Here is a 13,451-nt window from a genome sequence, read left to right as displayed (position 1 = left end):
GACCATGAAATAAAGGAGAACTCGAGCGATCATGTTGCTTGCTTTCAGAACAACAATGTTGTGTCGAACAGTACAAAATCATGGAACCTATATACTGAAGAATTCTAATATAAAACTATAATTACATTTAAGTACAATTTCATTACGAACATAATAATAGCAATGAGTTTAGTATCAACATGCCCTGTGTGTTTCTAGTTTGTCAAACATTTACATGTCAACACTTCAGCTCACGTTACCTATTAACAAGTAAACATATGTCGAAGACAAATCCATAATAATATTGAATCATGAAACAGTTTTAATCATCTGTTAATGTTAACGAGCCTTTCTGCTCAGGGAGAGTAGGTGCAGTCTGACAGGGGCTTATCACGACAAAAGCTCTCTAGAAGGTCTGACAAACTGACTGTTTTACTGATTCTGAATACAGAGGTTTGTTGTTCAGTTTACAAGAACGGACTTAGTTTAAAAAAAACAAAATGTTGCGTTCTCTGAGACAAAATATAAAGGCCTTTATGCGTACACCAAATAATGTTAATACTGAGAATGTTAATGTCCTTTAGGGGTGCGGCAATGCTGTGTCCTTAGTCCGTTTCTGTTCTCATTTTTCATTAATGTATTGGTCAAAGAAACCACGTTCACCTGTACAAATGACGTTCAGTTATCCCTGACTTTCTCCTTTCTTTTAATGGCTAATGATGTTGTTCTATTTTATGATGCAGTAATTGAACATCCAAATGCAAATTCATATTGGAGAGAATAATTGCGAACCATGGTGTCTACAAGTCAGATTATTTCAAGTTAATTTAAACAACACCAGAATTGTTGTTTGGTAACTTGGGGCAGACTTTCTATAACGGACAATTAGATCTACGAACTTGTTCTCATTATAGTTTCATCAAAGCCCAACTACTTTCGTGTCCTAGATTTTCACTTTCTAGAATGTCTCTGGACAAGCATCTGTAGCCCATTTAGCAACAGTTCAAGAACTCAAGTTCAAGAACAGTATAACCCCTCAAGCTGAAGGTTCTCATTTCCCTACATTTTGCATAATTTTGAAAATATCTCATATCAACTTTCTTTTAAAATCTTTGATACTGAATTGATGTCAGTTCTTTTTTATGGTTCTGAGGTACATGTGTAGGGTTTTCAAAGGTTTAAATGCATCGAAAAAATACCTGATATCTACAGCTAATGATATTGCACAAGGGGAAACGGAAGATAGTCAATATATACGAGCAAAAATAAGTACATGGATGTAATTGTTGCTAACTTGTTCAAACTAGTCTAATTATTGAAGAACTCTGATTGTATCGAACCCAACCATCTTTTACCAAGACGCAACCAAAAGCATTTGTACGTGGTTTGCAGGAATCTTTGCAAAAAATTGTGATTATTGTCCCACACACGAGCACGAGCACGAGCCACAGGAATGTCACAAACGGGTGCTTCCAACAGTCACATTGCAAAGGCACTGGATTGCACAAGACAAACCATTCTTCGGCTGTTTGACCGGTTAAATATGACTGACCAGACATGTGATCGCCCAGACGTAGACGTCCCACAGTCACAACACCCCCAAGAGGATCGCTGTCTGCCGGCTATTCACCTACGCAACCGGATGTTGACGGTGAGGTTATCAGCAGCCACATCATTTGGTCATCACGTGAGCAGATTCACAGTGACAAGACGACTTCATGATGCTGGCATATGGGCCCAACGACCGCTGCTTGGAATGGCCTTGACCTCCCAGCATCGTAGGAACCGTCTGCAGTGGTCCTCACAAGATCGCAGTTTAATGTTACAGTATGATTTTGATGATAAAACACGTGTTTTGCAGTGTACGTCAGCATACTCTTTCCATTTCATTAAAAGGTTTCGTTATTGTCATGTTACTGGAAGAAACTCAACATGTGTACTTTCTTTTGCTCTTCTGTTTATATTGGCACTGAAATGTTCAAATCACATATTACTGAAACTCGCCAGAAGGCGTCCACGCAGCTAAAGCCTCTAATATATTATGGTTTTTTTTGTGGTGATGATACAAGAAACACTAGAAATAACCATAACTGGGCTATGTTATCTAAAACTAAGTTGTTTCAACTGGACCTTGGATATGCATGGATTGAAGGGAGCTGGGTCTTTTTTATCCATTGTTCATTACACAAAATGCATGAACGGAGACTTTCAACAAGAAGAACTAGGAATACTCATAGTGGAAAATGTTTACCGTCGTATTCTCATTTAATGTGTTTAAAGTTGTAAATGCAAGGAACTTTTTGATGTGTATATATTATACTCTAATATATTAGGAGCATATAAAATATATGTCATGCCACTATGTGACAATAACAATATCTTCTCATCTGTCTCTGTGTGTAAATTTCTAACGAACAATTTTATCCTATCTATATATATGTCCTGTCACACTATTGACACATTTTGCATATTGATATCGACGGAAAGTGACCAGTTTCAAACACACAATCATTCAAACGATAGAGGCTCGATCTGTTCTTCTTATCTGGATGTCTTTATTCGGTCTCGGAAAAATGAACCTAACTCATGAAATATTGCAAGATTTTGAAAGTTCAGCTTTCTTCAGTCTGAATACATTTCAGGACCCTAGTTGATTTCCTTGTGGATGTTTCAATATGCATCTGGAAAATGGTTAAGCACCCCTGTAATGTTAACAAAGTTCAATGTTTCGACTGGCACGTACAATGCGATTGTAAAGTTGTATTTTGTTTCTGTAGGATCGTACCGTATTACGGAAGCGTAGTAGGGCTAAGATGATTTAGTATAACTGTCTCCTACGTATGAGTTATTAAGACCTACATGGAACATATTATCCTCGACGTAGGACTTGATTTTCCAGCGACCTAGCGTATTGGTATTAACATTCAGTTCTATAAGAAGGAATTGCTTTGCTCAATGTGGGCAGTAAGCTGTTTACATCTGTATTAAACATTAGGATATCCATCTGATCAGTTTTAACAGTAAGACTGTTGCATCTCAATCGTGGTTTCGGAAGGGTTATATCGCTATAGGTATTATTTATTGTTTGTTTTGTTTGTGGATTCTGAAAAGGACTTTCGACCGCGTAGATAGAGCTTATTTTTGTCATATTCTATCAAGTCAAGGTGTGTCCTCCAGGTTTACGAAGGCATTGCAACTTAATTAATTATATGTTAAGACTTAAGTGTTCGTTCTAGTCGCAGACGTTGTCAATCGTTTGGTTGTCCTTTAGAATTAATGCAAGACTGTATCCAGGGTCCCCCTTGTCGTCGAGTGAGCCTCAGGAATGCACAGTCTTCACAATAAGACGTCACTCTTGCAAAACATTGCCGTTCCTGAAGCTCATGGGTATCTTTGTATTTTCTGGTCAAAGGACTGTGTAGTGCCCATTGATTTGTGGACCATTCTTAATAGACATATGACATTTCTGGCCTCCTCGTTATTGACTACACCACGGCTAGGTAAAACACAAAAAGAGAAGAATATTGACACCTCGCTTAGGATTAGGAAGTCCTAAGTAGGGGAAAAGTACCGTTTACACACAAACAATAGCATTCCATAGTCAAAAACAATAGCATTCCACAACTATGAATGACATTCCTGTATCAAAAGAAATTCCCACAGGCCCAACCTTTAAAAATGTAGGTTCGTTATGAATGGTTCAAGAATGTCATCATATATTCCTTCTATACAAAACTATAGTCAAAAGACATTCCTACAGGTGCTCCAAGGTGCATACAGGTTCGCTAACTCACATTCCATAGGTGTGGCATTTAGACAATACACATTCCTTCTATACAATACCAAATTGAAAAGATTCTATACAATACCAAATTCTTATCTTCATATATTTAAAATATTATCAAAAAATTGTTTACCACGGAACAATGCCATACTATAGCTTTTTAAATTTGCATCTATTTCAATCACTTGAAGCAAAATTCCCATCATTCCATTTAATGAACCTTCGTAGACAATCAAACTAAATGTGTATTACTCAGCATCCAATCAAACCCTCCTTCCACACATTCCTATCTTACACCTCAAACGTTTAAGCTATTTCAAATCAGTTTCATCAGTAGCTTAGAGCAGGAAGGTGTTGAAAATCGTCTTACATATTCGTCATGTCGCAGAAAAGTGTGGATGTGAAACGTGTTTCTCTTTCGTCAGTGGAGACATTTGACGATACATTTCTGAAAGTGAAGGATATTATGGATAGTCAAAGCTATCTGCATGAAATTATGATGAGATCGAGTGTGTTGTACACAACCATTTATACGGACATGCTGGAGAAGACCAAAGCCTTCGAAGGGAAACTTCAACCAATGTCGCCTCCTTTCTTGAAATGGTTGACGGATCACACTGATCTAATAGGATCTTTCTCCTCTGCTGCTACTGAGGACCGAACTTCAGAGAGCGGAACGGCACAGAAAACAGTTGCTCTTAAGAAAAAGAAGAGAAGGAGAAAAACAATGGAGGATAATCTGTTTCAACCTGATGTAAAGAAGCCAAATAAACAGCAGGTTAAGACAGCAAAGTAAGTATATATTTGTGTTACATGCGACTGTGTTCTACCTATTTAATTTGTAACATCATTTTTTGTTTTATATTCATATCTTTTTCCTTTCTTTTTGTTGGTAGGGTAATGGACAACAACTCAACACTTCATCGCTTGCTATAGAACCTATTACACCTCCAACTGAAGCTAACTTTGATGTCTCCAGTGAAGTCAACTTGCTAGCGGACGAAGACACCCTCGTAGCTGACTGTCAACCTGTTGAATCTAACCTAAACGACTGGTGGCAGGATTACAATCAGCTCATGGAAGATGTTGAGCAACAAGAGACAAATGCAGTAGAGGATGATCCTTATGAAGAACACAAACTGACTCCTCCGTCATAATGCCGTCATAATAATATGTTGCGATATATGAGTTGCAATAGTGGGCAGGTTCGGAGTCATGTGTGTTGTATGGATCTGATGAACTGTACGTGTTATCATGATCGGGAGGGGATGATGGATGACATGATAGCTCAAGACTGTCACGGACATATCCTCACAGTATAAGTTGTTGCATTCCAACAGAACACATATGACTGAGATGACTGTCATTGGTTCTTATCTTGTGTATGACGATTGCTGTGTTCAACTGATGTTGAAAGAAGAACAGTGATTAAAAGCAGAACAAAGCATTAGAAAAGTATTATTTTAACTCACAAAAAACAGGCGCTTTTATGGTCCATCTAAACTGCGTGATTAATTGACGAAGAACAAGCAACACAATATCAGGTTGTGGAAGGTGAAACAGTTTGTGAATGAGCAAGATGCTTGTACTTTACACAAAAAAGTTAGACACATATTTAAAAGGATGAAAGTAAGGGTTAATGCAATGAATGAAATGTTTGACGCAGATTTAGTAGATATGTCAAGGTACATGAAATGGAATGACAGTGTCAAATATTTGTTGGTAGTTGTGGACATTCTTTCACGCTACGCTTTTGTCTTGCCTTTGGAGAATAAGAGACCACTTACAATGGTGAAATCTTTCAAAGAAATACTCAAATCAAGACGACCAAAGAAAGTTCCTACTGATGCAGGATCTGAGTTGCGTGGAGAATTCGAATCATTTTTGAAAAAGGAAAACATCACCCACGTCATCACACGTAATGAAAACATTAAAAGCAATTATGTGGAACGTTTCAACAGAACACTGAAATGTTTGATTACACGCTACATGACTCACAACAACACCAAACACTATCTAGATGTTTTGCCTGAACTGGTACAGAATTACAATTATACTTTACATTCATCTCTGCCCAATTTATAGCACAAGTGAATAAAAGCAATGAAATGAAAGTATGGCAACACCTATATGTCAAACCTTTGAGGAAACAACTCAGGAGTAAATCCAAACATGTAGTGAAATAAGATTGGAGATATTGTTCGCATTCCATATCTGAGGAAACCATACAGTAAAGAACTTGATTTACGCTGGACTCAAGAATTGTTCAAAATAGCTCATCGCTACAAAGGCAAGAAATACCCTTGTACAGAATTAGAGACTTTCACAATCAACCAATCAAAGGATCATTTTATACTCAAGAACTTCAAAAAGTAAACAAAGGTGAGGATATCGAATGGCAGGTGGAAAAAATCTTGAAATGCCAACGCAGAGGAGGTAAAACTTATGTGCGATGGTTTGGATGGCCAAGTTCGTTTGATTCTTATGTGGAAGAAAGTCAGCTGAAAGATTTTTGATGGAGAAAATATATTTTCCTCAAGTCTTCAGATTCAAGAGAAACCTATTTTAAGGACAACAATCCCTATCATTTCCATGTGAAATTGAATCAAAGACTGTTGTTTGAAGCATATTGGGTTGTTTCATTAACAGAGTTGAATTTTTGGAAACTGACCAATGAGGACAAAATCCAAGACCCATATGTAAACATACTGTGCAACTTGTGTGATAGTTCACTGGCAGGAGATATTCAGTTGCCATTATTGAGACGTATTGACTTGATGTTGGGACCTAACTTTACCTTTGCAAACGAATATAATATTCATGTGGCATTGAAAGAATCACCTGACATAGAAATTGTTCTAAAGCCCAGTGATGAAGTGGCCTTGTCATTCTTGAGCTGGGAGTCCACTGCAACACTTCACTTACAGCGATATCCATTTGCAAGTTAAGATGGAAGACTCTCTTCTCTATGTACCCGACTATGAAAATTGGAAACATTACTTCAAGAAACTGAGCACAAGTCACCAACAATGCGACAATGGCAAATCATCATCTAAAGTAATACCATCGCATCAGGTTGTTAGAAAAGAAGAAGGACCTTCAATTGACTTGCACATGTCATCAGAGGCTCAGAGCATGGTAGAGAAAGCAGATGCTAACGAGAGACGTCGCAAATCTTTGAAAAGAGCAGCAGGTGAACAGATCATCACTTCCAAGAGGATTCGCCACCCAGACAACACTGTCCCCTCTAAGACAGCAAAAGCTTTGAAGTTTACACCTGTTTCAGGAAACGATATTTTCAGTTAACACTATGGCACTCTTATCCAGCAGCAATTTTTCGCAGTATGTTGAGGAATCGTTTTCTCTCTTTTCCCCTCCCAAGTTAGACAACAACCACAGAGGTGTTCTATTTCAAAGATGTACGTCCATTAAGCCAAATCAGTGACTCGTCACCATTGGAATTTGCCATTCATAAGCAGGGTAGTGAGTACATTGATCTGAAGAGAACAAGACTACATGTGAAACTTAAAGTGGTACATGATGATGCTACATCATCTTCACTGGCTGACAAAGAACATGTTGCACCAATTAACTTGTTCTTACAATCACTGTTCTCACAGGTTTCAGTTTCACTAGTAGCTAGCGCAAATTACCACTATCCATATAAAAGCATGTTCAAGACATAGCTAGATTATGGATAGGATGCCAAGAGTTCACAGTTGACATCACAATTGTTCTACAAAGATACAGGTAACCTCGACGACGCTTGGGAACACCTTTTTGAGAGGATGAGTGATTGGCATCATCATCATCATCACTGACATTCTTGATTTCAGACCATTTGGTTCGTTTCCTAATTGCTTCATGGTTATTGACAAGGCACCAAGTCTTGATGTGCTTTTGCAGATCTGTTATATTATCCATTAACACTCCACAGTCAGCACAAGCAGTAGCCATAGTTAAAGGACCTGTCTCGCTATCCGTGTCTGAATCTGTTTCTGTATACGGGTAATAATCAACTCGGCTATGTTCTTCGGTTTTACTGCTTGTATGGACAGGTTTATCAAGTGAGGCTGAGACTGTTTTGCTGAGACTGACAATGATCTGCTTCGTAGGCTGTTCACGTTCACACTGAGCATTTACTCCCCCATCTGTTTCTTTAATCATGTTCACATGCAGTCGGTCCCTGTATGTTTTAAATCAATGACAATCTGACCATATGGCTTTTCTGTAATCTTTTCATACATAGGCAAAAAGTAATCCATATTTTCAGGAAAGATTCTACGAGCAAAATGTTTAAGTTGTTGTTTGTCAATTGGTGAGTGAAACAGGGTTCAGTGCAATGTCTCTGAATTGTCGTCCTCTTGGAAACATATTTTGAACAAGAAGAAGAATCAGTACATTCTTGTGATGAGAAGTTTGAGTGAACAGTTTAGATATTTTGTTGTAAACTTTTGATTGAGTCCAATACCAAAACATTCCGCAAATTGGCATCCAAGCCGTTATCATCAGCAATATCATAGGGTAGGTCTTTGACAAAAGTAACGGGGTAGTTGTTCACTAATAGTTTGATATAAGGGTTGCCACTGCATATAACACCAAACAATACGATCTGGAGGAGGTTCAATCAAACCATCTCATAGAAGATGATATGTGAACATTGATTTCCCACAAGTGCTTGGTCTAACAACATGAACGTTTGAAGGAATTACAAATTTGAATTCTTTCTCCTGGTGTGAGCATACATTCTTAGGGGGAGGAGGAGGTTGAGTGTTCTGATCAGGAGGAGGAGTGTTTATGTTGCCATTAGGAGTAGGCGGAGGAGTAAAGAATTGTGGTGACCTATGAAATGCTATGACCTATGCTTCAGATGTCTGTAGGTTATCACTTCTTGTAAATGTCTTACCACATTCAGGACAGGTGATCATTTCCATGGTGTTCCAACTACAAAAGAGCAGGTTTATGAGTCTAAAGCAGTCTTTTTCATACCCACCAACCATCTTGTTATGTGTCAGTTTTGGTTGAGCTCGTTACAATTTAATCTTGGCTTGTTGCAACACCGCTTGTGTTGTGGAAACATATTTTATCTACACAGACTGTATTTTCTGTGGAGACTGTGTTCCTATCTTGCCTCTCATGTTCCTCTTCTTTTTCTTGTAGATTAAATTATTCTTTTCTTCAAGGATGCTCTTTTACATGCTTTTGCTCTCCTTCTCTGTGATGATAAAGGTCCAAATATATCATCTGTTGAATTTATCCTCATGGTTCAACAATATGTGCTTTCTCTAAGCAGGAAAGCATAAAACTGCCTCTTTGCTAGATACCAGTGAGGTTTTATTATTTCTTTTGACATGTACAGGACTGTTAAAGACCTAGGTTTACTTCAGTCCTCAGAGTATGTATATGTAAATGTGGAGAGGGTGGATGTTCCCATCAAGAGAGGGAGGGAGTTGGTGTGTCTATTAGGAGGAGGAGGAGAGAAGAAGAAGAGAGAAGAAGGAGAGGCGTGGATGTTCCTATGAGGAGGAGGGAATGGAATGTTCTCATCAGGAGGAGATGGATGTTTCCAATCAGGAGGACGATTTTTCTGTCAAAGATAGGAAGAACAAAAGGGTTTCTACTTTTTACATTTCGTTATATCATCTCTCAGTTATGGTTGTTTCATTATAATAGTCATGTGAACATAAAGGTAACAGGATAAGTTATCATAAGCTTGTATACTTTATGGGAACATTTCAATACCAAGATGACATTGCTGGTTCACACGAGCTGATGAATCTCTCTTTCTCTTGTCATTGTGTTTTTTAGTTGAGTAAGACAACATAACTGCTATTACCCTGTTTTTCTATAAGTATATGCTTGTTCTTCCACGAAAGGGATTTGATCTGCAGTGACTGGTTTGTTTGGATAAAGAGAATGAGATTTTTGGTATTGATGCTGGATTTGTCATGCCTATGTATGCATTCAGTGTGGGTAAAATTATAATATGTTTATTAAGCAACAATTATCTGTTTTCTTTTCTATGAAAGCAGTATTTTAAACTAAAGTGATGAACTTTTTATCAATGTTAAGGACTTTTTTAAGTCTAGTTTTCGGTTCAGTAAGTGTTGGATATTTACACTTCTTTCAATTCACTGCCTGTGTCGCATAGACCCTACTTACTTTGCAGTCTACTTTTGAAAAATATACACATAGAGGCAGCTGACCCTGTTTATCAGTTCTAAAAATGCATGCTTGCACTGCTAGCAAGCAAACATTATATAACGATACTCTGTACGAGTGACAAAGCGACCTACATTATATACGTTATGAAAGCATGTGATGACAGCATGAGATGTGAATGCACTTGGCTGTGTTAAATAAGCACGACTAAGAGTATACATTATGACTTGAATTCAACTCACTGTTCTAGTATACTTTATGTTTGAATTTTATACACTACTAGGGAGGTAGGTTATAACTTTACTGTGTATGAAACGCGAAGCGATATGAGGCAGCCTACATTTGATCGTTATGTAAACATGCGGTTTGAGTGTATATGGGAGTGTTTGTTGCATGTGGTGAATAAGTGCGATTAACCCTTTCACCGCATAGTTACGTGTCTCTTATACACATGTAAATCTGTTTTGAAGTGAACATGATTAAATGGAGTGTAAAACAACTTGAATAGTTTATTTTACATAAAATAAGACTATAAAAATATGAGAATTTGAATGTGTATTGTCCAAATGTACCTATGGAATGTGAGTTAGCGAACCTGTATACAGCTGGAGTGCACCTGTACTGATGTCGTTTGACTTTAGTTTTGTATAGAAGGAATGTATGTTGTCATTCTTGAACCATTCATACATTGTTTTAAGGTTGAGCCTGTAGGAATTTCTTTTTTTGATACTGGAATGTCATTCATAGTTGTGGAATGCTATTGTTTTTGACTATGGAATGCTATTGTTTGTGTATAAACGGTACTTTTCCCCTACTGTCCTACATGCCATCGGTGACATTGGTGTCGTATTGAGAAGATAACTGCTTTGGAATAGAAGATCACACAGACAGACAGCTTAGTGTCTGGATGTATTTTGGATTGCAACACACAGAATTTGAAAAGGCTCCTTAGGGAAGGCAGAGGAAATCAGTTCCGGCTTTGGCATTGCAGACAACTCGTCGCTCTCATAGGTGCTGAAGAACAGGTAGCAGTCTCGCATGCACATGAGATGTTTCGGTATCATTCCGTTCATGCCAGCTTTAATAGGAGGAGCTAGAGGATATACGTAGGCGTTGTAGGTGTGCATGTTCCTCATATTTTCATCTCTCACACAATACATAACACGGTTCTTATATTTTGAAATCTTTATTCACACTACTATGACAACTTACTCTGAAACGGAGCATGCAGACGAAGAAAAAACAACAATACCGAATGAATAGAAATTGTCAGTTCTTTTATATAGAGTAACTTCATGTTCACTGGTCATCTGTCGATGTTCCCCCGCTTTCATCAGTATCAGTCACCCCTTCGTGATTGACATTGGAATACGGTAAGGGAACGGGAACACCCTGAAGGTTCTCGTCTTGGCTTGGTTGGTACTCGTGAAAGCCTTGAGGAACAAGGTCATTGCGGTCACCCTTGCGGTTTCTTTTCGATTTATGTTTGTAGAAGATACCGGTGGCGGCTTTAACCTCCACCTCACAAAAATTCAACAGTTCGTCGCCCGTTTTCATGATGCGGATGTATTGGCCTTGTGGGTATTCAATCTGGAAGTATTTTTCATAGTGTGAAGTGAATTGGAAGGTTTGGAAGGGACACACAATCTCGATGGTTCCGTTTAGGCCCACGCCGCCAGGATCACCAATGCTGCCACAGTTGACCACGTTTCCGGGGTTGCCAGACAAGGGATTGTTCTCGACAACGTCGATGGTAATGTCTCTGAGACGATCAGCTGCAATATGAAAACGATAAATATGATATTAAGGAGTCATTATTCTGTATAAGGGTAGAACGGGAAAATGAGTGAGTTTGAACAGGACGTTAAACATTTAGGACATGCATTACTTCGGTCATGTCATATTGACAAACCGTGATATACCTGGAATACTGTTCAGATCGGCGCCAAAACATGCACTAATTCTGCAAAGGAACATAGCGGTAGGTTGTCATAAACGTACCACAACAATCTCCTCTGTTGAAGATCTTGACGCTGTAGATCTCCATGTTAGCCCCGAGGTCCACATACCACACGGGGTTGGTATCTCCGATATCACTGGAGAAACAGCTGCCTGAGAGGAAGTCGCCGTTTGGGTCACCGTCGACAGCCAAGTCTGCCGTTGCGTTAAGGTTTTCAGACCCGAAAAAGAAAGACGATGTGGATCCTGCGGTTTGTCCTTGAGCGACCTCGCTTGTTGAGACGAATACATTCCATGCTGGTAAATAAAGCGAACAACACATGAAAGATTAGATTTAAGAGCAGTAACGTTTCGAACATTAAGAAGGATAAGAAATAAGAAAATAAGATTCTTTATTACGGATGATGCGACGTTTCGGTATGGATCCTTATACCGTTGTCAAGAGTGAAGTAATACAGCACAGAACAGACTTATATACATACCATTCAGTTAGCCACTAATTTCTGACGAAATATTTCTATTTTATATTTGTATTCGGCCCAGCATAATATGCCCAACTAAATGCCAACTTTGTGTTTTTAATCAAATATACATCTAGCGTGGGTGGTTAACATCCTAGTGCATAGCACCAGATTGGTTTTATTTCTTTCTGTTCGCTGTTTGGTCAAAAAGAGAATGAGAACCATGAAGATCCAACTACAACATCATCATGACGGCCGACCTAGCATGGACAGATAACGAGTTACGAACCTGGCCCGAGCACAACTTACACTGTTGTTCTAACTACTTAATCAACTACACACATTTAATGTCATGATGTGCTTTTACGAATAGTAAGTACCATTGAAGTGTGAGTGAAGTGAACTTCCTTGAATGACTCCCTACTTTTTAATTACTTTTAATCATTCTGTGGTTTGACACCAATGATACCTTCTAGTATATTTATGTAATTTACCCTGAACATTAACAAACGGAAAGAACATTAGTTTTACTTGCCTAATTGTCGGTTTATCTTCCCAGTCCCCGTCGTGTTATATGTGTTACAGTAAATGTGTCAAATCAGGAAATGTATATTTATTAACTTTCCTGGAATGTTTAGGAAATGCGTACATTTACTGAGTGGATCAGGAAATATTTACATTTCCTAAATAATCCACGAAATGTACACATTTCCTGATCTGACACAATTACTAAAACACCAAAATTCTAATGGCTATCACAGACAAATATATCAGGTATGTCTTGAATAGTCCATACATGTACATATCAGAGATATGTTGCTCTTTATGCCAGGTGGAATATGGATGGATATATCAAAAATTCGTGGCTGTTATCTGAAATGCTATCCTTGCGTTACGAAGTTCGTATTTCCCATATCTATTTTTACTAGACAGCATCTGGCCCATTACAAACTAACTGTCTACTAAAAATTGAAATATGTTTGAACGATTGTCACAAAACATACATTTTAGCATCATTTCGTTTCAAAGCAGAGCGTGCTCACAAAGTTTCACTTACCACAGGCGGACCCCATGACCATGAAGTAAAGGAGAACTCGAGCGATCAT

At 38.3% G+C, this 13,451-nt stretch overlaps 1 protein-coding gene across 1 annotated transcript; it reads right to left on the bottom strand.

Moving 5' to 3' along the window:
- Nucleotides 1–11,224: 11,224 nt before the first annotated feature.
- LOC137271779 (fucolectin-6-like) lies at nucleotides 11,225–13,451 on the bottom strand. The gene is made up of 3 exons (XM_067804180.1): nucleotides 13,403–13,451; nucleotides 11,927–12,181; nucleotides 11,225–11,700 (listed from the first exon to the last, which is right to left on the bottom strand). The coding sequence occupies exons 1-3, from the start codon at nucleotides 13,449–13,451 to the stop codon at nucleotides 11,225–11,227; spliced, it is 780 nt and encodes a 259-aa protein (XP_067660281.1).

Source organism: Haliotis asinina, chromosome 2 (genome assembly GCF_037392515.1).
Source record: "Haliotis asinina isolate JCU_RB_2024 chromosome 2, JCU_Hal_asi_v2, whole genome shotgun sequence".
Lineage (NCBI taxonomy): Eukaryota > Metazoa > Mollusca > Gastropoda > Lepetellida > Haliotidae > Haliotis > Haliotis asinina.
Note: the sequence above shows the minus strand (reverse complement) of the source record. Positions and strands in the feature narration are given on the sequence as shown.